Raw genomic sequence first — 21211 nt, forward strand, 5'->3', positions numbered from 1 at the left:
AACTTTGGAAATTAATGTTCCTGTAGGAGACAGATCGGAGTTTTATCCAATGGCTGTTTCCACTTATGCTAAAGTTTCGCAGAGGATTAAGATGGCTGCTGCAAAGAACATTTCCTTGTGAGTTCAGAGGTTTTAAGGTGACAATAAAAATGTAAATTTAACTTTGGCGATTAAGGTTCCTGCGGGAGTGAGAAGGAAGTAGTGGCTGCATCCTTGAAGGAGTATGTGGGGATGTGTGGGGTCTACAGCGGAACTAGATTTCACTTTACTAAAAAGTGTTGGAAGAGTTTATCTGGTAATGGGGAGGGGGCGTTTGTGATGCAGACGGTGGGTGAGTCCAGAGTCTTTTTTTGGGGGGTAGAATTTGGTGCATTTATTGTACTTTATAGGGAACAGTAAATTTCGGAGATTTTAAAAAAAAAATGTTGCTAGATCATTGCAATGAGTGAGTGTGTGTTCTGGGAAATTGCCGCCAATCGATGTGGTTAGGGATTTAACAATTTGGAAACACAAACAGTAAACGTAAGAGTTAATGGCAGGCCGGTAGTTTCGTTGTTTTCAATCGATATTTTACTATTATAAACATGTTAGATTGGTCCATGGGGCCATGCATATTACATTTACCCTTATTGCCCTTTCAATAGTTTGTAGACAAGCATTATTAATCTAATTACAATTGGGGATTTTTGGTGTAAAGATGCATATGCCAACCACATGCACCCCAGCACACTACCCACATGCATCCCACCAACACACACCTTATAACACAGCAGTACGGAGCACAGCAGCCACACTGCTCTACAACATACCTAAACACTTACAAGCTCCTAAAGGCGAGACCTGTTGGCTATTCCAATGCTTGTTTCATTCTGCAGAGACTTTATCATATGTTACATGCGGTTTGGTGCATGATTCACACAGCAAACATTGTCTGCCCTTGTTTTAAAAATGTACAAGGAAAGAGATACATAGTGTCACGTGAGGCTTCTGGTTGTCATGGAAACAGGTGAGAGGGTCATTGTGAAGAAGGTCCTTTGGAATGTTGGTGTTTGAACCGCGGATGACAGTTGGGTGGCAGGGGGGGCTCACACCAGCCTCAGCTCTGCTCCTCCCCAGAGACAGAAGTACGGGACGAGCCTCTGTGTGAAGGGCGCCTGCGGGAAGGAGTAGAGAAGCTCCATGGAGTCAGCATTGTACAGGGACAGCCGCCCCCCCTCGTAGTCCAGATACACCCCCAGCTTCAGGGGCTTCTCACGAGGGGACAGAGGGGTCCGAGGGGAGGTGAGAGTCCAGTACTGACCCTCCCAGCCCTGCACAGCCCAGAGTCCCCCCTCAGGTGACCATGTGAAGTGTCCCTTCCTGTCCACAGACTCTGCTGCGACCCCCACATGCCACCCTCCCCCCTCCTGCAGCAGCTGCACCTCCCAGTAATGTCTGCCGGAGGTGAACCCCTCGCTCCCCAGCACAGAGGGGTAGTAGGTGAGTCTCTTGGGGGTGTCCGGCAGGGTCTGCGCTGTGCCCGTCTGTCTCACACGTTTCCCCCCCTCAGACAGGAGGAGCTCAGGATGAGCCGTGTCAGGATCCAGAGTCACCATCACTGTAGAGAAGAGATTCACAATTAGAGATTTAACGACACAAAGAAAGGCTGTAATTACTGCTTCTGTTATACATATGATTAATGTACACCACATCTGGCAGGAGCACGCGGTGCTAGACAGCGCGACACTAGGCTGCTCACTACACTGAAGCAAGCGACACTAGACTGCTCACTACACTAAAGCACGCAACACTAGACTGCTCACTACACTAAAGCGAGCAGCACTAGGCTGCTGACTACACTAAAGCGAGCGGCACTAGACTGCTCACTACACTAAAGCGAGCGGCACTAGACTGCTCACTACACTAAAGCGTACAGCACTAGACTGCTCACTACACTAAAGCACGCGGCACTAGACTGATCACTACACTAAAGCGAGTGGCACTTGACCGCTCACACACTAAAGTGCGCAGCACTAGACTGCTCACTACACTAAAGCGTGCAGCACTAGACTGCTCACTACACTAAAGTGCGCAACACTAAACTGCTCACTACACTAGAGAGCGTATTCATCCAGAGCACACACTACACCAAACAGCACACTTCACTACATAGGACATTCTACTACACACTACACGCAGCATACTACATTGCTCTACCACACATGACGCACACTACAATAGCAGAGAGTAACAGTAACTTGATTAGATGGTACGGAGTGATAGCTACTCCAAGGTTTACTGTACTAATCAGTACTCTCTAATAGATAGTACAGAGTAACAGAGCTACTAGAAGGTATAGAGTACTAGTCAGTACAGTGCATTAGATGGCACAGAGTGACAGAACCACTATAAGGAAACAGTACTAGTCAGTACACTTGTGAGAGAGCTACGAGAAGGTATTCAGTACTAGTCAGTACACTGAATGAAATGGCACAGAGTAACAGAGATACTCCAAGGTATTCTGTACTACTCAGTACTCTATAATAGATAGTACAGAGTAACAGAGCTGCTACAAGGAAAACAGTACTAGTCAGTACCCTGGATTATATTGTAGAGTGAGAGAGCTCCTAGAAGTCATGCAGTACTAGTCAGTACACTGCAGGGTATACAGTACTGTACACTGCATTAGATGACCCAGAGTGACAGAGCTCCTCCAAGGTATACAGTACTAGTCAGTACCCTGCACTAGATGGTACTGAGTGAAAGAGATACTCCAAGTCATACTGTACTAGTCAGCACTCTATAGTAGATAGTACAGAGTAACAGAGCTGCAACAAGGAAAACAGTACTAGTCAGTACCCTGGATTAGATTGTACAGAGTGAGAGAGCTGCTAGACGTAATACAGTACTAGTCAGTACACTCCATTCGATGTCACAGAGTGACAGAGGTACTAGCAGTGTTCAGTACTAGTCAGTACACTCCATTCGATGGTAAACAGTAACAGCTACTACAAGGAAAGCAGTACAAGTGAGCACACTGGATTACATTGTACAGAGTGAGAAAGCTGCCAGAGGTATACAGTACTAGTCAGTACACTGCATTAGATGGTACCGAGTGACAGAGCTACTCCAAGGTATACAGTACTAGTCAGTACACTGTGTTATATGATAGAGAGTAACAGAGCTACTCCAAGGTAAACCGTACTAGGCACTACTCTCCATTGGATGGTGCAGAGTAGGAGAGCTACTAGAAGGTATAGAGTACTAGTCAGTACACTGCATTGGATGGCAGAGAGTAACAGAGGGACTGAAGTGTACTGTACTACTCGGTACACGCCATTAGATGGTACAGAGTGACACAGATACTGCAAGGTATATTGTACTAGTCAGTACACTGTAATATATGGCTCTGACTGAGAGAGCTACCAGAAGGTCTACTGTACTAGTCAGTACGGATGTATGACGTTACAACGCATACATTAACATCGCGGTACATTACATCGCGGTTCTGACAACGCAAGTCGTTGGAGGGCGCTGGACTTAGGAGTAGTATAATTTACTATTCCAACTCCAGTCTACGTACAGTAGGGAAGGTGTTGGATAGTAAATTATACTATTCCTTGTCCTAGAGCGCCATCTAGCGCAAGTCGTTGTAATGACTTGCGTTGTAAAAACCGCAATGTAATGGCATCGCGATGTAATCCCCGCGTTGTAAACGATGTTTCCTGTCAGTACACCCCATTAGATGGCACAGAGTGACAGAGCTACCCCAAGGTATCGTACTAGCGCCAGGACACTACATTGGATGGTGTTGAGTAGGAGAGCTACAAGAAGGAATACAGTAGTAGTCAGTACACTGCATTACATGGTACTGAGTGACAGAGCTACTGGAAGGTATACTGTAATAGTCAGTACACTGCATCAGATGGCACAGAGTGGCTGAGCTACTCCAAGGCATACATTACTTGCCAGTACTACTGAAGTGACCTGTACTAGTCAATACACTTCAATACATGGTACGGAGTGAGAGAGCTACTAGAAGGTGTACAGTACTAGGCAGTACACAGCACTGCATGGTACAGAGTGATAGAGGTACTGGAAAGTATACTGTACTAGTCAGTACACAGCATTTGGATGGTGTTGAGTAGAAGAACTACTAAAAGGTATACACCAGTAGTCAGTACACTGTATTAGATGGCACAGAGTGAGAGAGCTTTTAGAAGTTATATAGTACTAGTCGGAACACTGTATTAGATGCCACAGAGTAACAGAGGTACTAGAAGTGTACTCTACTAGTCAGTGCACTGCATTCAATGGAACGGAGTGATACGAGCTACTAGACACTATACAGTACTGGTCAGTACACTGCATTACATGTCACAGAGTGACAGAGGCACTAGAAGTGTACTGTACTAATTCATTAGATGGTACAGAGTGACAGACGTATTCGAAGGTATATTGTACTAGTCAGTACACTGTGTTATATGGCAGAGGCACAGAGCTACTCCAAGGTGTACAGTACCAGGCAGAACCCTGTATTGGATGGCGCAGAGTAGGAGAGCTACTAGAAGGTATACAGTACTAGTCAGTGCACTGCATTCGATGTCACAGTGACAGAGCTACTCCAAGGCATTCTGTAATAGTCCGTACTCTATATTAGATGGTACAGAGTAAGAGAGCAACTCGAAGGTAAACAGTACGAGGCAGAGCACGGCACTGGATAGTACAGAGTAAGAGATACTAGAAGGAATACAGTACTAGTCAGTACACTGCATTACCTGTCACAGAGTGACAGAGGTACTAGCAGTGTTCAGTACTAGTCAGTGCACTCCATTTGATGGCAAACAGTAACAGAGCTACTACAAGGAAAGCAGTACAAGTGAGCACACTGGATTACATTGTACAGAGTGAGAAAGCTGCCAGAGGTATACAGTACTAGTCAGTACACTGCATGAGACGGCATAGAGTAAGAGAGGTGCTAGAAGTGTACAGTACTAGTCAGTGCACTGCATTAGATGGCATAGAGGGACAGAGCTACTCCAAGGTATACAGTACTAGTTAGTACACTGCATTAGATGGTACAGAGTAAGAGAGCTACCAGAAGGTATACAGTACTAGTCAGTGCACTTTATTTGATGTTACAGAGTAACAGAGACCCTCGAAGCCACACTGTACTGGTCAGCACACTGCACTACAAGGTAGGGAGTAACAGAGCTACTAGAAGTGCGATGTGCTAGTCAGTACCCTGCATTAGATGGCACAGAGAAGGAGCACGACTAGAAGATACACAGTACTAGTCAGTATACAGCATTGGAAAATACAGAGTTAGAGAGATAATAGAATGTATACTGTAGACGTCCGTACACTGCATTAGATGGTAGAGAGCGATAGAACTCCTCCTAGAAGGTATACTGTACTAGTCAGTACACTGCATTAGATGGTGCAGAGCAACAGAGAGACCAGAAGGTGTAATGTACTAGTCAGTAAACTGAATTAAATGATACAGAGAAAGAGAGCCACTCCAAGGCAAACTGTACTAGTCAGAAAACTGCAGTAGATGGTAAAAAGTAAAATAGCTACTCCACGGTATTCTGTACTACTCAGTACACTGCAAAACATAGTACAGAGTAACAGAGTTAGTCCAACGCATACTGTACAAGTCAATACTCTACATTAGATGGTAAGGGAGTACCAGAGCTACTAGAAGGAATACAGTGCTACTCAGTGCACTGTATTAGATGGCACAGAGTGACAAATCTACCCCAAGGTATACAGTACCAGTCAGTACCCTGCATTAGATGACACAGAGTAACCAAGCAACTCAAGGTATAAAGCACAAGTCAGTACACTGCATCGGATAGTGCAGAGTAACAGAACTACTAGAAGGTATACTATACTAGTCAGTACTCTGTATTAGATGGTACAGAGCAAAAGAGCTAATAGAAGGTATACAGTAGTAGTCAGCAAACTGCGTTAGATGTCACAGAGTGACAACGCTACTCCAAGGTATACAGTACTACTCAGTACATTGCATTAGATGGTAGAGTGACAGAGATACCAGAAGGCATACTGTATTTGTCACTGGACTGTATTGCATGTTACAGAGTGACAGAGCAACTTCAAGGCAGTCTCCCAGGGTCTTCTCCGGCGGGGCCTGTTTGTCCGTTTCCTGTTTCCCGGTGGGGTCTTGGTGCTCTTCCGATTCCTGCCGATCCCCCTTGGTTTTTCTTCTGCCCCCCTGGTTTTCAAGTTGGGGTGGTCTTCCTTGGTCGGGGACCTCCACGGGATGTGTGTCGGGTGTTCTTGTGCCTTGTTGGCGGGCGGTGCTTTGCATTGTCCTTCTCTTGGGGGCTCGTCCCATCCGGTGGGTCTCAGTGCTGCTGGGCCGTCCTGGGTTCTGGTGCATTCTAGTCTTCACATGTTCTCGTGGGTTTACTTTCTCTAGTCCCGCCCACGGTTCTGTTATGCCTGTGGTTGTGCTCCACGGGTTCGGTCCGGGTTGGTGATGTCCATGCTTTTCCCCTTTTCTTGGTCGCGGGTCGGGCATGCAGCTCCCTTTCTGCCCTGTCTGCAGTTGCGGCCTGAGGTCTTCCTTTTCTGGTGTCCCCTTCCCAGGTGGTTGTGGTCTTTTCCGGCCTGTGGGGCGTGCTTGGGTTCCCGGTCTGTGCGGGGTCGGTTGGTCCCCCTGCTGGCGGGTTTCTCATCTACCTTCTGTTGGCCGTTCCATTGAGAATTTGTTCTGGCCTTGGCTGGGGTCCGGGGGTGGTCAATCGGGACTGTTTCTCTCCCAGGGGTATTCTGCATGTTGTTTCTCTGGTGCAGGTTTTTTCCTCCCATGACTTCCGTCTTCCTATGGACAGCTGGCTTCCTTTGGTCCGGGCTCGGTTTGGGTCCTCGGTGGTGGCTGTCTTTGGCTTCCTCGTTCGGGCTTCAGGCTTAGCGCTTTCCTCCACTCCATTTGCTTATGCGGGTTCTGGGCTTGTTTGGCCTGGACGGGGCATTTGACCTGTTGGTGGTGCTCGCCTGTGTTCTTCTCCCTTGGTTTCTGCCGCTTTGGGTGTTGATTGTCCATGGTGGCTGGGCTTTCCCGGTTCTTCCTTCCCCTTTGCGGGGCCCTCCGCTTCCTGTCCGGATTTTGTGACCTCTTCTTCTTTAACCCTGGCTCTGGGGTAGGTACTGGTACATGCTGGCTTGGGGTTGCTCCCTGGAGGTGTTGGCATTGCTTCGGGGTCGTTTCTCCCGACTCTTCTTTCCTTCTAGCCATTGGTTTGTTTCTGCCTATGGCCTTACCTCCCTGTACGCTCCTTTTCTTGGTGGCTCTCAGTTTTTCAGCTGGGTCGGGCCTGGTCAGTGGCTGGCTTGGTGGCCTCCTGGGTCCTCGCTTCGGCGGCTCGTTCACTACACGTGAACCATTACAGGGACAGGTTGCTTGGCCCCTGCGCTGGGATGTCACGATCGTTCACCCAGCTTTCCCCATGCTGCTGGTGCTGTATGCTTCCTTGTGCATAGTGGTCCTGTGATGGGCCTTCGCTTTTCTTTCTGGTGGCTTAGCCATGGACCTGGTCCCTTCTGATTTTCGGGCTCCTTGGGCGGCCTTGCGGGCTTTCCGCTGTTGGCTGCTTTGGTGGCCGGGTTGCTTCCGGGTTGTTTCCTGTGGCTACCGGGGGCTGTTTTACCCTGTGCCTTTGCTGGTGTTGTGTTCCCTTCCGGGTCCTTTGAGACAATAGAGTCCATGGCCTGCCTGTTTTTCACTGTGTTGATGGTGTTTTGTTGGCATTCCGTTTTGTGGGTCGGAGGGGGTGCTGGGTTCCTTTCTGCGCTCTCCTCCGTTCTTGCGGCTCCTGCCGGTCTGCTTGGCTGCGTCTGGTTCCTCGGCTTTTGCCTTCGGTTTCCTCAGTTGACCGCCGGGCCTGTTGGGTTTTGTTTCCTTCTTTCCTTCCGATCACTGGACTTGGGGTGGTTTCTGTTCTCTCGGTGTGGTGGTCCAACGTGTTGATTTTCTGTGTTTGCGTCAGACTGTGTCTTTTGGCTGCTGTGGCATCTTGTTGTCTCTGTGGTGGCGTTGCCCTCTTTCCTTCAATTCCAGAGCCTGGGGCTTTTGCTTCCCTCTCTCTTTTGACTGTCTGTCGGGCAGTCTTGGCAGTTTGGGCCAGCTGGCCTCTTGCTGTTGTGGTGCTCGTTTGTTTGTTGCTTTTGGCTCCGTACGTTCTGGTTGCGTTCCTTCTCTGTCCTCCTTCAGTCATTGGTTCGGGCGGATTTTCTGGCAGCCCTTCGGGTCTCAGGGGTTTTGGGTTTTCGGCCCTCCCTCCCGGTGTCTCTCTGTCCGGGCTGGTTCTCCCTGCTCATGGTTGCCTGTCTCTTGGGTGTTTTCTTCCACTCGTCTGTGTTTTTGGGTTTGCACTGCTTCTTTGGCATCCCCTTCTGGTCCATTAGTTTCTTGTGAGTTTCCATGAAGCTGCTTGGCTTTAGTATGTGCTCACTTTGTTAATCAAGTGGCAAGGAAGACTTACAAGGAGATAATGTCCCGGTTACTTACCCGTAATCTTCATTACTCCAAGTATAGTCTTCCTCGCCACATGAGTTCCCATCCCTCCCTCCCTGTGTTGCTATCGGCTTCATGTTTCTGCTTGGTAGTTCTCAGGCTGAGGGTTGGGCCGAACCTCCTCTTATAGAGGTCAGGGGTGATAGGGGTCGGCCATGTTGGGAAGGGATGGGAGGCATGGGAGGCTAACTTTTGCTTTGGAGGGTTCTGATGTGGAGCTGAAGCTCACTTTGTTAATCATGTGGCGAGGAAGACTATACTCGGAGCAATGAAGATTAGCGGTAAGTACTCTATATTAGATAGTACAGAGTAAGAGAGCTACTAGAAGGTATAATGTAGTAGTCAGTACACTGCATTAGATGGCACAGAGTGACAGAGCTACTCCAAGGTATACAGTACCAGTCAGTACACTGCATTGGACGGTGTAGAGTAGGAGGGCTACTAGAAGGTATACAGTACCAGTCAGTACACTGCATTGGACGGTGTAGAGTAGGATCACTACTAGAAGGTATACATTACTAGTCAGTACACTGCATTAGATGGTACAGCGTGGAGGAGCTAATAGAAGGCATGCTGTAGTAGTCAGTACGCTACATTAGATGGTGCAGAGTAACAGAGCTACTAGGAGGTACACTGTAGTAGTCCCCACACTATATTAGATGGTACAGTGCGACAGAGCCTCCAGAAGGTGTACTGTACTGGTCAGTACACTGAATTGTGTTTTACAAAGAAACAGAGCAACTCCAAGGCATAATACACTAGTTAGTACACTGCAGTAGATGGAACAAAGTAACAGAGCGACTCCAAGGTATACTGTACTACTCAGTACACTGCAATAAATAGTACACAGTAACAAAGTCAGTCTAAGGCATACTGTACAGGTCAGTACCCTACATTAGATGGTACACAGTACCAGAGCTACTGTAAGTTATACAGCACTAGTTAGTACACTGCATTAGATGACACAGAATGACAGACCTACTCCAAGGTATATTGCACTTGTCAGTACACTGCATTGGCTGGTGCAGTGTAGGAGAGCTACTAGAAGGTATACATTAATAGTCAGTAGACTGTATTAGATGGCACGGTGTAAGTGAGATGGGGGTCCCAGGGGCAAAAAACAAATAGGATTACGGTAAATAGAGGAGTTCGCCGGGGCTGTGTACTGGCTCCCACATTATTTTCCCTATATATGAATGGGGTCGTTAGCTATTTACAGGAACTTCCATCTGATGCACAAGCCCTGGCGGGCGATCGGGTCCCTACTTTACTTTTCGCAGACGACACGCTCCTTATTTCTAAAACACCAGCAGGGCTCCAAAAGCTCCTAGATAGATTTTACTCCTTTTGTAAAACTAGGGGTTTGATTATAAATAATACTAAGACCAAGCTCATGGTGTTTAATCCCTACAAACCTTTCAGAAATAATTTTAGCTTAGAAGGATCACACTTGGAAAAAGTCCCAATGTTCGATTACTTGGGAATAAGACTGGATGAAAAAATGCGATGGAGGTATCACATCGACAAGATGCTCCTAAGCCACAAGCGTGTCACAGGCATTCTAAGCAAAGAACTTCGCCTATCGTTGAGCAGACCTGTGGCTCCTGCCCTGATAATCTATGCAGCTAAAGCGGTCAGCTCCGCCCTCTACGGAGCAGAATTGTGGGGCTTTGAAAACACTAGTGATGGTCCCCAGAAGCACGCCATTAAAACCACTGCTAAAAGATCTAGGTAGACACTCCTTTAAAGACCTAGCGAGACTACGACCTCTGCTTTTTTGGGCCCGCTTATGCCGGACCCCTGAATTGGCCAACTATACAGCCGCACTAACAGAAATCATGGCACTAGATGTCAATAAAAGAATCAGCTGGCTGGCCAATCTCAAAAAATCCCTTTATGCCTTAGGTTTTAAGGAGCAATGGGACACGCAAACCCCCCCCCCCCCCAGCAAGGATGATCTCAAAAAACATTATTGGGCCTGGGTCGATGCTGAAGAACATAGCAACCCAAGAATTGTCAGGATGACGGAAGAATTCTTTCTCCATAAGAATCGCATGTTTTTTTAACCATATCTTGATTTTATAAAAACACCACGCGATAGAGCGCTCTATATCCAGTTCAGGGTTGGCTCTCTGCCGGTTAGAGAGCTAACAGCGACATGGAGCACCCCATATCAGGCGCCTTTAGGGTGCCCCTGCTGCAAAGCACCGGCAGAGAGCATAGCCCACTTTTTGTTTGCTTGTCCCGCCTACAAAAGCGCAAGGGCAAAATGGCTGAAACCTATCTGTAGAGATTTAAAGACACGTGATTATTGTATTGCTTTACGTATTCTAAAGGCCGACCCGCGGACCCTCTTTGCTTGTGGTGTAGCCAAATACCTTGGTCGTGCCTGGATTGTAAGGTTTAAACACTTGAGCTGAGGAAATATGAATTTTGTGATCAGTTATGTCCCCTATCTTGGACCCCAACGGCTCCATGTACATGCTACGAGTACATGTATGTTCCCTCCAGTTCCAGCTATGAAGACGCAAATACATGTGCGTCCAACGTCAACATGCCCTCTTTCAGATCCGCCATAAATGGGTCGGATATTCCATTCCTAAGTATGAAAGGCCACCGATTTTATGTGGTTCACTTTCCACGTTTTACAGTTCATGCAAGTAGGCCCTGAATTCTGCCATCAAGCCTTTTCCTGCCTTCTGCCTCTGAAAGCTCCAGTCTGAGCTCGCATCTGTATCCATGAACTTTGTCCTACTCCATGCGCGGCTAACGGTGCCTGACACGGCCTGTTGCCTGCCAAAAACTGTATTCAGCCTTCAGGTTATCTGCTCCGCTCCTCGTCCAATGCATTCCTGTCTAGCAGTTTAGGTAAACATCCTTCCAGCTACCGAGAAAAGGGCCCGGCTTCACTGTCTTCATACAAGTAATTCATAGCCCTGCTACCATGCCCCCCTCGCATCTCATGTAGACACTTAGACGCTTGCACACGCATTAACAGTCAGTATAGAATAGATTCTGTTCGAGAGACCTTCTCCTTTTGGATAATACAGTTCCTTCAACATAAGATATTAGATATGATTTGGGATTAGGTTGACCTGACCCTCCAGACTTCTGTCTCCACATGTAGAGCTAAATGTCAATTCCCCTGCACCCCCTAGTTGCACGTCAATCACACGTCATGCGGCTGCGCGCGCATCTCTGCCAAGTATTTCTGCTGACACTGCAGGATTCTCCTATGGATCCGCCCACTTGTGACATCACTTTTAATGACGTTTCTAATATACGCCTATTGACACGCCTTTCTTCATTACGTATGTGTATGCTTATCTTTTTTATCAGCTGTTACGCCTCCTGCATCTGTCTCAATGTAATGCTTTTCCTATATATGTCGTTACTTGTCAATAATGTATCGTCTATCCCTTCCTGAACCTTCGTGGTGATGGAATATGATACCTATGGTTCGAACCATATTTCCTTGTAAGGAATAAAGCCCTTTAGAACCTCTAATACCACGGATTCTGCCTCTTATTTTTACTGAGTTATTCTTACTAGATTTTACCGCATAAAAAAATAGTACAGGTAATTTAAATATTTACCACATAATTGGCGCCCGAACAGGGACACTTTCTCATCTCACGCGCCGGCGGTGCGTTGCAGGCCCGGTCTCCTGCCACAGCTGAACGGACAACTACGCGTACCCGCAGGATTTCCTGTATCTCCCTCCGGCCGAGCGGGGGTGACTGAGGCTGCGATCAACACCCAGACGAGGCGGTGAGAAGTGCGAAGTATCCCGACCAGAGCCTAGCTGAGAGAGCAAGATCCGAGGTATACAGAGGCCCGCCAGGTTCCGAAGTTCCGAGTCGAGTCGAGTCCAGTCCGATCCAGTTCAGTTCCGTTCCGAGGCCTTCCGTTCCGTGCTACCCGGTGAGTACCATTGCCGGGGAGGCATTTAAACGTGCACATTAGTTTGTGCCGGTCAAGACGGGTTTGGGTACACAGATCCGGTCTGCACTGTTTCAGCAGTGTATCTGTACTGTTTAGCAGTATATCTAGTATGTCTTATACATAATCCAGTATTATCTAGTATTAGTGTTATGTCAGTAACCAGTTTTCTTCTAATTATCATTGTTCGTTCTAAATGTTAAATATTAAATGTTTTAATATGTTTTAGAATCGTGGTATGAATGAGTAGTCATTATTGTGTTTATTCTATTAATTGTGTTCAAAATCAAGTAACAAGGTTTAAAGATGCCGCTCTTTTCAAAACTAAGACAGATCAAAACTAGAAAAGGGGTACTCGAAGAAGCTGTTCCCATTCCACCTAGGGACACCCCAGGGTACTTTATGTACCATAAGCACGGCCTAGATGCCGTATTATTTCTTGATTTATGGGTGGACTACACCAAGGATTTACCAGAAAGTCAGAGGTGGCCCGCAGCTGGGACATGGGATGCAGATTGCATCATGAGAGTCGAAGAAGAATTATGGAAAAAGAAAGCCAGACAGTCACAGAAAGATGCCATTGAATTATGGCGTAAAGAATTGCATAGACGCACAGAGAAAGCGCTCAGATTAGAAGAGAAAAATAGGGAGAATTCAAATAAAGCCCGAGAAAATCTATTAATTGAGGAGGGTACCCGAGTAAAATCAGAACAAGTAGACAGACAACGAAACGCTCTTATGAATGGTATGTATCCTCTTCTGGCCGAAGGGTTACCTAAGGCCACCCCAGAAATACCAAAAGACTTGACACCTCCATTACTCCCGTTAAAAGCACATCCCAAGACCGCGAAAGATATTTTCCTTTCTTCCTATTTAGACGATACAGCTCCCGAATATGTTAATGTTACGCCACACGCACCGCCTGCCGATGGTGCTCAACGCCAAGATCATCCGTCTGTACCTCCGCAACAACAAACTCCTACACACATTCCAACAGGCCCATCTGTTTCTACCGTTTTTCCCGCATCTACAGTTTCTGTCTTACATCCAACCAATCCTTTCGTGCCCAGCACCTCAGACGGTGCTACAGGAGGTACGGCAGACATTTTCGCCACGCCACCCCGAGGAAATAAATTATCCCTTAGAGATTTAGCACACCAACGTACACCCAAACTAGCAACTACCGACATGTTTAAAGAACTTCTAGTGGATTGTAGATATGATCCTGTGCCCGGTAAACGGGACGAAATGCTGCTGTCATCATTACGTATACGACGAGCTACAATGTATTTAATGATGCTACCAGGAATGACGGCACATTTAGAAAATATATATCACTTTGTCCAATCAGGGCGAGGCCCTGAAAGTATTAACGAAGCCATGGAATATCAGAAAGCGGAGGTACAGGGGCAATTGTTACGCTTCTTCATAAACTGTGTGATCAGAAATCAAGATAGGCCTGGGGTAGATCCGGATGAAATGCAAAAACTTGCCAAATGGGGTCGGAATATATCAGAAGGGAAACATGATAAACAGACATGTATAGTAGCTATGTGCCGAAAGATCCGCAAAGAAGTAGAACGAATACATAAAGAAAGATTAGAGACAGACGAACCTGAACCAGAAGGAGAGGAGGAGGAAGAATCAGAAATGCCCACAGGACAGTTAGACACGATGGCTTATGTAGGTAGAGGAAGACCTTTTAATAATACTAGATGTTTTAATGATCCAATACGTCCAGAATGTAACAGAAATTTTAAAACCCCTATCATAAATATAAGGTCTCCTGAACACTTATTCCAAGCTGCTGATAAATTACTCCGAGATCGAAGGGGGTATCATATGCTCGATTCCATGGATGAACAAGAATTAGCCAGGTCAGCAGTACAATGGGCGGACAGTCCCGGAAAATACAGTGATGATGCACTAGCACACACGTTTTTGAACCTTACCCCAGATGAACAGCGTTTAGCTGGTATATACATGATTCAACACCTCCTTATATTATATAAAAGCCAACACTCCGATCCTGGTCCCCTACCTGACATATTGACAGAATTACTCACGAATAGGTGGAGAGGTTCAGGTACTGATTTAATTAAAGAAATTCTAGAATTTCGAAACCAGTATATTGTTTTCGTATGCCCAGAACATGTTTCAGTTCCCATCAAGGAAAGAATAACGTATTACATGGACAGACAGAATCCCTTACGCGAAGTACACCCAATAAAAGGTGATGACAATAATTTTAAACGCGTGTTTGTGTACACGCCCATAACTAAAATTGAATTATTAGAAATGAAGAAAGTAGTACCTAGCCATGACAAAGACCCAGCAGGTTTCCACCGTGAGATAAAAGACATGTTGCTCATGGGAGAGTATACTTATCCTGACATTATGAAAATATTAAAAGTATTAATGCCTGCCGGCATTTACGAAAAACTCAAGGAAAAGGACTGGGAGGTGGGAGACCAAAAGATAGATTGGACAGCATTAGAAACCGAAGAAAAGGCCCGAGCTGCAGGTTCAGGGCTTGGGGAAAAGACTACAGCATTACCAGGATTACTAGTGCAAGTATTGCCACGTTTATTAACTACGAAAAAGGAAGACTGGGGTGCAATCTCAGCCTGTAAACAAAAACAAGATGAAGACACTAGTGATTTCTATGCCCGATTTGAAAAATGTTTTGGTATTAATAGTGGCATAAAAGCAAGTAGCGAGTCATATCCACATCTGTTTGTGACAAAATTAGTTGAAAACTCCCTGCCCCAAGTTAAGAATAGAGTATTGAAATTCGAGAGTACCTGGCAAGGTAACACCCCGTCACAAATGTTACAAATGTTACAATATCACCACAATAGAATTAGAGAAGAACAAGAACATGAACAAAAACGTATGAAAGACACGAAAATGAAGATGCTTGTTGCCCAGTCGGTTCCAGCTGACAGTCATAGACAGTCCAATGATTCAGTAGGTCCTGTAAAAGGGACATGCAACTATTGTAAGCCAGATACACCAGAATCCAGGTACCTGGACTTGGTCCGGTTGGTTTTGGAGCGTGTTGTCAGCCTGGGGATGGAGGATCCTGTCCTTCCTAGGTATTGACTTTCTCATACTATTCAGTTGTTGCTAATGTCTACAATGTGGGCCAGCGATTTGTGGTCTGTGTGCCACATCGTGTATCCCACCTTCAAGTTTTCATTCAAGATCCCGGAAGAAGAAAGAAGAACAAATGATGCTATATGAACAGATTGATGGATTACTGAAGATCGATATCTCATAAAGGGTCCGTAGGGGACAAGGAGGGAATGAGGAAATATGAATTTTGTGATCAGTTATGTCCCCTATCTTGGACCCCAACGGCTCCATGTACATGCTACGAGTACATGTATGTTCCCTCCAGTTCCAGCTATGAAGACGCAAATACATGTGCGTCCAACGTCAACATGCCCTCTTTCAGATCCGCCATAAATGGGTCGGATATTCCATTCCTAAGTATGAAAGGCCACCGATTTTATGTGGTTCACTTTCCACGTTTTACAGTTCATGCAAGTAGGCCCTGAATTCTGCCATCAAGCCTTTTCCTGCCTTCTGCCTCTGAAAGCTCCAGTCTGAGCTCGCATCTGTATCCATGAACTTTGTCCTACTCCATGCGCGGCTAACGGTGCCTGACACGGCCTGTTGCCTGCCAAAAACTGTATTCAGCCTTCAGGTTATCTGCTCCGCTCCTCGTCCAATGCATTCCTGTCTAGCAGTTTAGGTAAACATTCTTCCAGCTACCGAGAAAAGGGCCCGGCTTCACTGTCTTCATACAAGTAATTCATAGCCCTGCTACCATGCCCCCCTCGCATCTCATGTAGACACTTAGACGCTTGCACACGCATTAACAGTCAGTATAGAATAGATTCTGTTCGAGAGACCTTCTCCTTTTGGATAATACAGTTCCTTCAACATAAGATATTAGATATGATTTGGGATTAGGTTGACCTGACCCTCCAGACTTCTGTCTCCACATGTAGAGCTAAATGTCAATTCCCCTGCACCCCCTAGTTGCACGTCAATCACACGTCATGCGGCTGCGCGCGCATCTCTGCCAAGTATTTCTGCTGACACTGCAGGATTCTCCTATGGATCCGCCCACTTGTGACATCACTTTTAATGACGTTTCTAATATACGCCTATTGACACGCCTTTCTTCATTACGTATGTGTATGCTTATCTTTTTTATCAGCTGTTACGCCTCCTGCATCTGTCTCAATGTAATGCTTTTCCTATATATGTCGTTACTTGTCAATAATGTATCGTCTATCCCTTCCTGAACCTTCGTGGTGATGGAATATGATACCTATGGTTCGAACCATATTTCCTTGTAAGGAATAAAGCCCTTTAGAACCTCTAATACCACGGATTCTGCCTCTTATTTTTACTGAGTTATTCTTACTAGATTTTACCGCATAAAAAATAGTACAGGTAATTTAAATATTTACCACAGAGCAAAGTCTAGTAATTAATCACTTCTTCATCATTACTGTTATGTCCTTTTCGCTATACATTGCACAGTCACTTTATTTCCGAGAGTCACTTCGCAATAAAGGGGGAAAAAAGGTTCCTAGAAGGGCAACTAATGAATTCTGTAAATATTGCCTCTAGATCCGAAGGTATTCTGTATTTGATGAGCCTAATGTTGGATGTTTTTTTATATATTCTTTTAATTGATGTTTCATATTTTTTAACTTGTTTTATTAACTGATGGATGTAATAATGGAATTGCTTTTAAGATATTGGATATCGAAATAAAGCTATTTGAATTGAATTGAATTGATTACCACATGCAGTATTCCCACGTGCATGATTGCCATGTGCAGCATAACCACATGCAGTATTACCATATGCAGGATTACCACATGCAGTATAGCCATGTGCAGCATAACCACATGCAGTATTACCACATACAGGGTTACCACATGCAGTATTACCACATGCGGTTCCACTGTGGAAATATGGATTTTTATGATCAGTTATGTCCCCTATCTTGGACCCCAACGGTTTCATGTATAAATCACAAGTACATGTATGTTCCCTCCAGTTCCAGTTATGAAGACGCAAACACATGTGCGTCCACCGCCAACATGTCCTCTTTCAGATCCGCCATGAATGGGTCGGATATTCCATTCCTAAGTATGAAAGGCCACCGGCTTTATATGGTTCACTTATCCCATTTTTCAGTCCAGGCGAGTAGGCCCTGATTCTGCCATTAAGCCTTTTCCTGCCTTCTGCCTCTGAAAGCTCCAGTCTGAGCTCGCATCTGTATCCATGAACTTTGTCCTATTCCCTGCGCGGCTAACGGTGCCTGACTCCAGCCTGTTGCCTGCCAAAAACTGTATTTCACCTTCGAGATTATCTGCTCCGCTCCCTATCCAATGCATTCCTGTCTAGTAGTTTAAGTAAACATTCTTCCAGCTACCGAGCAAAGGGCCCGGCTTCTCTGTCTTTATGCAAGTAATTCATAGCCCTGTTACTATGGAAGATTTCTGCCCTCGCATCTAGTGTAGACACTTAGACGCTTGTACACGCACTCACAGTCAGTATAGAATAGATTTTGTTCGAAAGACCTTTCCTTTTGGATAACATAGTTCTTTAAACATAGGATGTTAGATATGATTTGGGATTAGGTTGACTTGACCCCCCAGACTTCTGTCTCCACATGTAGAGCTAAATGTCAAGTCCCCTTCACCCCCTAGTTGCACGTCAATCACACGTCATGCTGCTGCGCGCGCATCTCTGCCGAGTATTTCTGCTGACATTGCGAAATTCTTTCATGGAACCACCCTGTTGTGACATCATACCTAATGACGTTCTTCAGTTACGCCCAGTTACACCCATTTTAGTTACGCATGTATGTTTTTATCTTTGTTATCAACTGTTACGCCTCCTGCATCTGTTTCACTGTAATGCCTATTGTATAAAAATGATTACTTGTCAATAAAGTATTGTCCTTCACTTCCTGAACCTTCGTGGTGATGGAATATGGAGTCCATCAATTCGAATTGATTTTGGAATAAAGCCCGTTCCGAACCTCTAATACCACGGATTCTGCCTCTTATTTTACTGAGCTATTATTATAGATTTTCCGCATCAAATTAAGAACCGGTAATTAAATTATTTACCACATATATGGCGCCCGAATAGGGACACTTTCTCATCTCACGCGCCGGAGGTGCGTTGCAGGCCCGGTCTCCTGCCACAGCTGGACGGACAACAACGCGTACCCACAGGATTTCCTGTATCTCCCTCCTGCCAAGCGGGAGTAACTGAGGCTGCGATCAACACCCAGACGAGGCGGTGAGAAGTGCGAAGTATCCCGACCAGAGCCTAGCTGAGAGAGCAAGATCCGAGGTATACAGAGGCCCACCAGTTTCCGAGGTTCCGAAGTTTCGAGTCGAGTCCAGTCCGGTTCAAGTCCAGTTCAGTTCAGTTCCGAGGCCTTCCGTTCCGAGCTACCCGGTGAGTACCATTGTCGGGGAGGCGTTCTGACGTGCACATAGTTTGTGCCGGTCAAGACGGGTTTGGGTACACAAATCCGGTCTGCGCTGTTTCAGCAGTGTATCTGTACTGTTTAGCAGTATATCAAGTATGTCTAGTATATAATTCAGAATTATCTAGTTAGTACCGAGTATTATGCTTAGTGACTAGTTCCCTAAATGGCCATCATTGTTTATTCATTAAATGTTAAATGTTAAAATGTTTTAAATACGTTCTGCATATTGTGGTGTGAATGACTGTTCATTATTGTGTTTTGTGGTATTAAACGTGTTCAAAATTAGGTATCAGATCAGTTCTCAATATGCCGCTCTTTTCGAAATTAAGACAGATCAAAACTAGAAAAGGGGTACTCGAAGAAGCTGTTCCCATTCCTCCTAGGGACACTCCAGGGTACTTCATGTATCATAAGCATGGCCTAGATGCCGTATTATTTCTTGATTTATGGGTGGACTACACCAAAGAATTACCAGAGAGTCAGAGATGGCCCGCAGCGGGGACCTGGGATGCAGATTGCATCATGAGAGTAGAAGAAGAATTATGGAAAAAGAAAGCCAGACAGTCACAGAAAGATGCCATTGAATTATGGCGTAAAGAATCATATAGACGTACAGAAAAAGCACTCAGACTGGAAGAGAAAGGTAGAGAGAATTCAAATAAAACCCGAGAAAATCTATTACTTGAGGAAGGTACCCGAGTAAAATCAGAACAAGTAGATAGACAAAGAAACACTCTTATGAATGGTATGTATCCTCTTCTGGCCGAAGGGTTACCTAAGGCTACCCCGGAAATACCAAAAGACTTAACTCCTCCATTGCTCCCGATAAAAGCACATCCCAAACCACATCCCAAAACAGCAAAGGACGTTTTCCTTTCCTCCTATTTAGATGACGCAGCTCCCGAGTATGCTAATGCCATACCACCCACACCGCTTGCCGATGGTGTCCAACACCAAGAGCATTCGTCTGTATCCCCGCAACTGCAACCTCCTACGAAAGTCCCAACAGGCCCGTCCGTTTCTACAGTTTTTCCCGCATCTACAATCTCTATCCTACGCCCAACGAATCCTTTCGTGCCTAGCACCTCAGATAGTGCTACAGGAGGTACGACAGACATGTTTGCCACACCGCCGCGAAATAAACAGACCCTTAGAGATTTAGCACTCCAACGTACACCCCAACTAGCGACATCCGACATGTTTAAAGAACAGCTTGTGGATTGTAGATACGACCCAGTACCAGGTAGACAGGATAAATTGCTCATATCATCACTACGTATAAGACGAGCTACATTATATTTAATGACGATACCGGGAATGGGTGAACACCTAGGAATTACCAGAAAGTCAGAGGTGGCCCGCAGCTGGGACCTGGGATGCAGATTGCATCATGAAAGTAGAGGAAGAATTATGGAAAAAGAAAGCTAGACAGTCACAGAAAGATGCCATTGAATTATGGCGTAAAGAATCATATAGACGTACAGAAAAAGCGCTCAGACAGGAAGAGAAAAGTAAGGAGAATTCAAATAAAGTTCGAGAAAATCTATTAATTGAAGAAGGTACTCGAGTAAAATCAGAACAAATAGACAGACAAAGAAATGCCCTTATGAATGGTATGTATCCTCTTCTGGCCGAAGGGTTACCTAAGGCTACTCCGGAGATACCAAAAGACTTGCCACCCCCATTGTTTCCGATAAAAGTACATCCCAAAGGGCATCCCAGAACCGCAGAAGATGTTTTTCTTTCCTCTTATTTAGACGACGCAGCTCCCGAGTATGCTAATACTGCGCCACATAGACCGCCTGCCGAGGGGGTTCAACGCCAAGACCCTCCTCCGTCTGTACCTCCGCAACAGCAAACTCCGACACAAGTTCCGGCAAGCACATCTGTTTCTACATCTGTATCCACACCTATGGTTGCTATATCACGTTCAACAAATCCTTTCACACCCAGCACCCCAGGTGGTGCTACCGGAGGTACATCAAACATTTTTTCCACGCCACCCAGAGTAAATAAACTTTCCTTTCAAGAATTAGCCCACCAACGTACGCCCAAACTAGTAACTCCCGACATGCTCAAGGAACTTCTAATAGATTGTAGATATGACCCTGTGCCCGGAAAAGGGGACGAAATGCTGCTGGCATCATTACGTATCCGACGAGCTGCAATATATTTAGGGAGGCTACCAGGAATGACTACACATTTAGAAA

At 45.7% G+C, this 21211-nt stretch overlaps 1 protein-coding gene across 1 annotated transcript in view; it reads right to left on the reverse strand.

Moving 5' to 3' along the window:
* Window positions 1–565: 565 nt before the first annotated feature.
* The window catches only part of LOC146869422 (E3 ubiquitin-protein ligase TRIM39-like), a 143193-nt gene continuing 122547 nt past the window's right edge, over window positions 566–21211 (reverse strand). Inside the window, exon 6 of the mRNA XM_085599821.1 lies at window positions 566–1597. Within this exon, the coding sequence (XP_085455947.1) occupies window positions 1086–1597 (512 nt within the window). The 3' untranslated portion in view covers window positions 566–1085. The remainder of the gene's footprint in view (window positions 1598–21211) is intronic.

This window comes from Triturus cristatus, chromosome 1_1 (assembly GCF_964204655.1).
Source record: "Triturus cristatus chromosome 1_1, aTriCri1.1, whole genome shotgun sequence".
In the NCBI taxonomy this organism is placed as follows: Eukaryota; Metazoa; Chordata; class Amphibia; order Caudata; family Salamandridae; genus Triturus; species Triturus cristatus.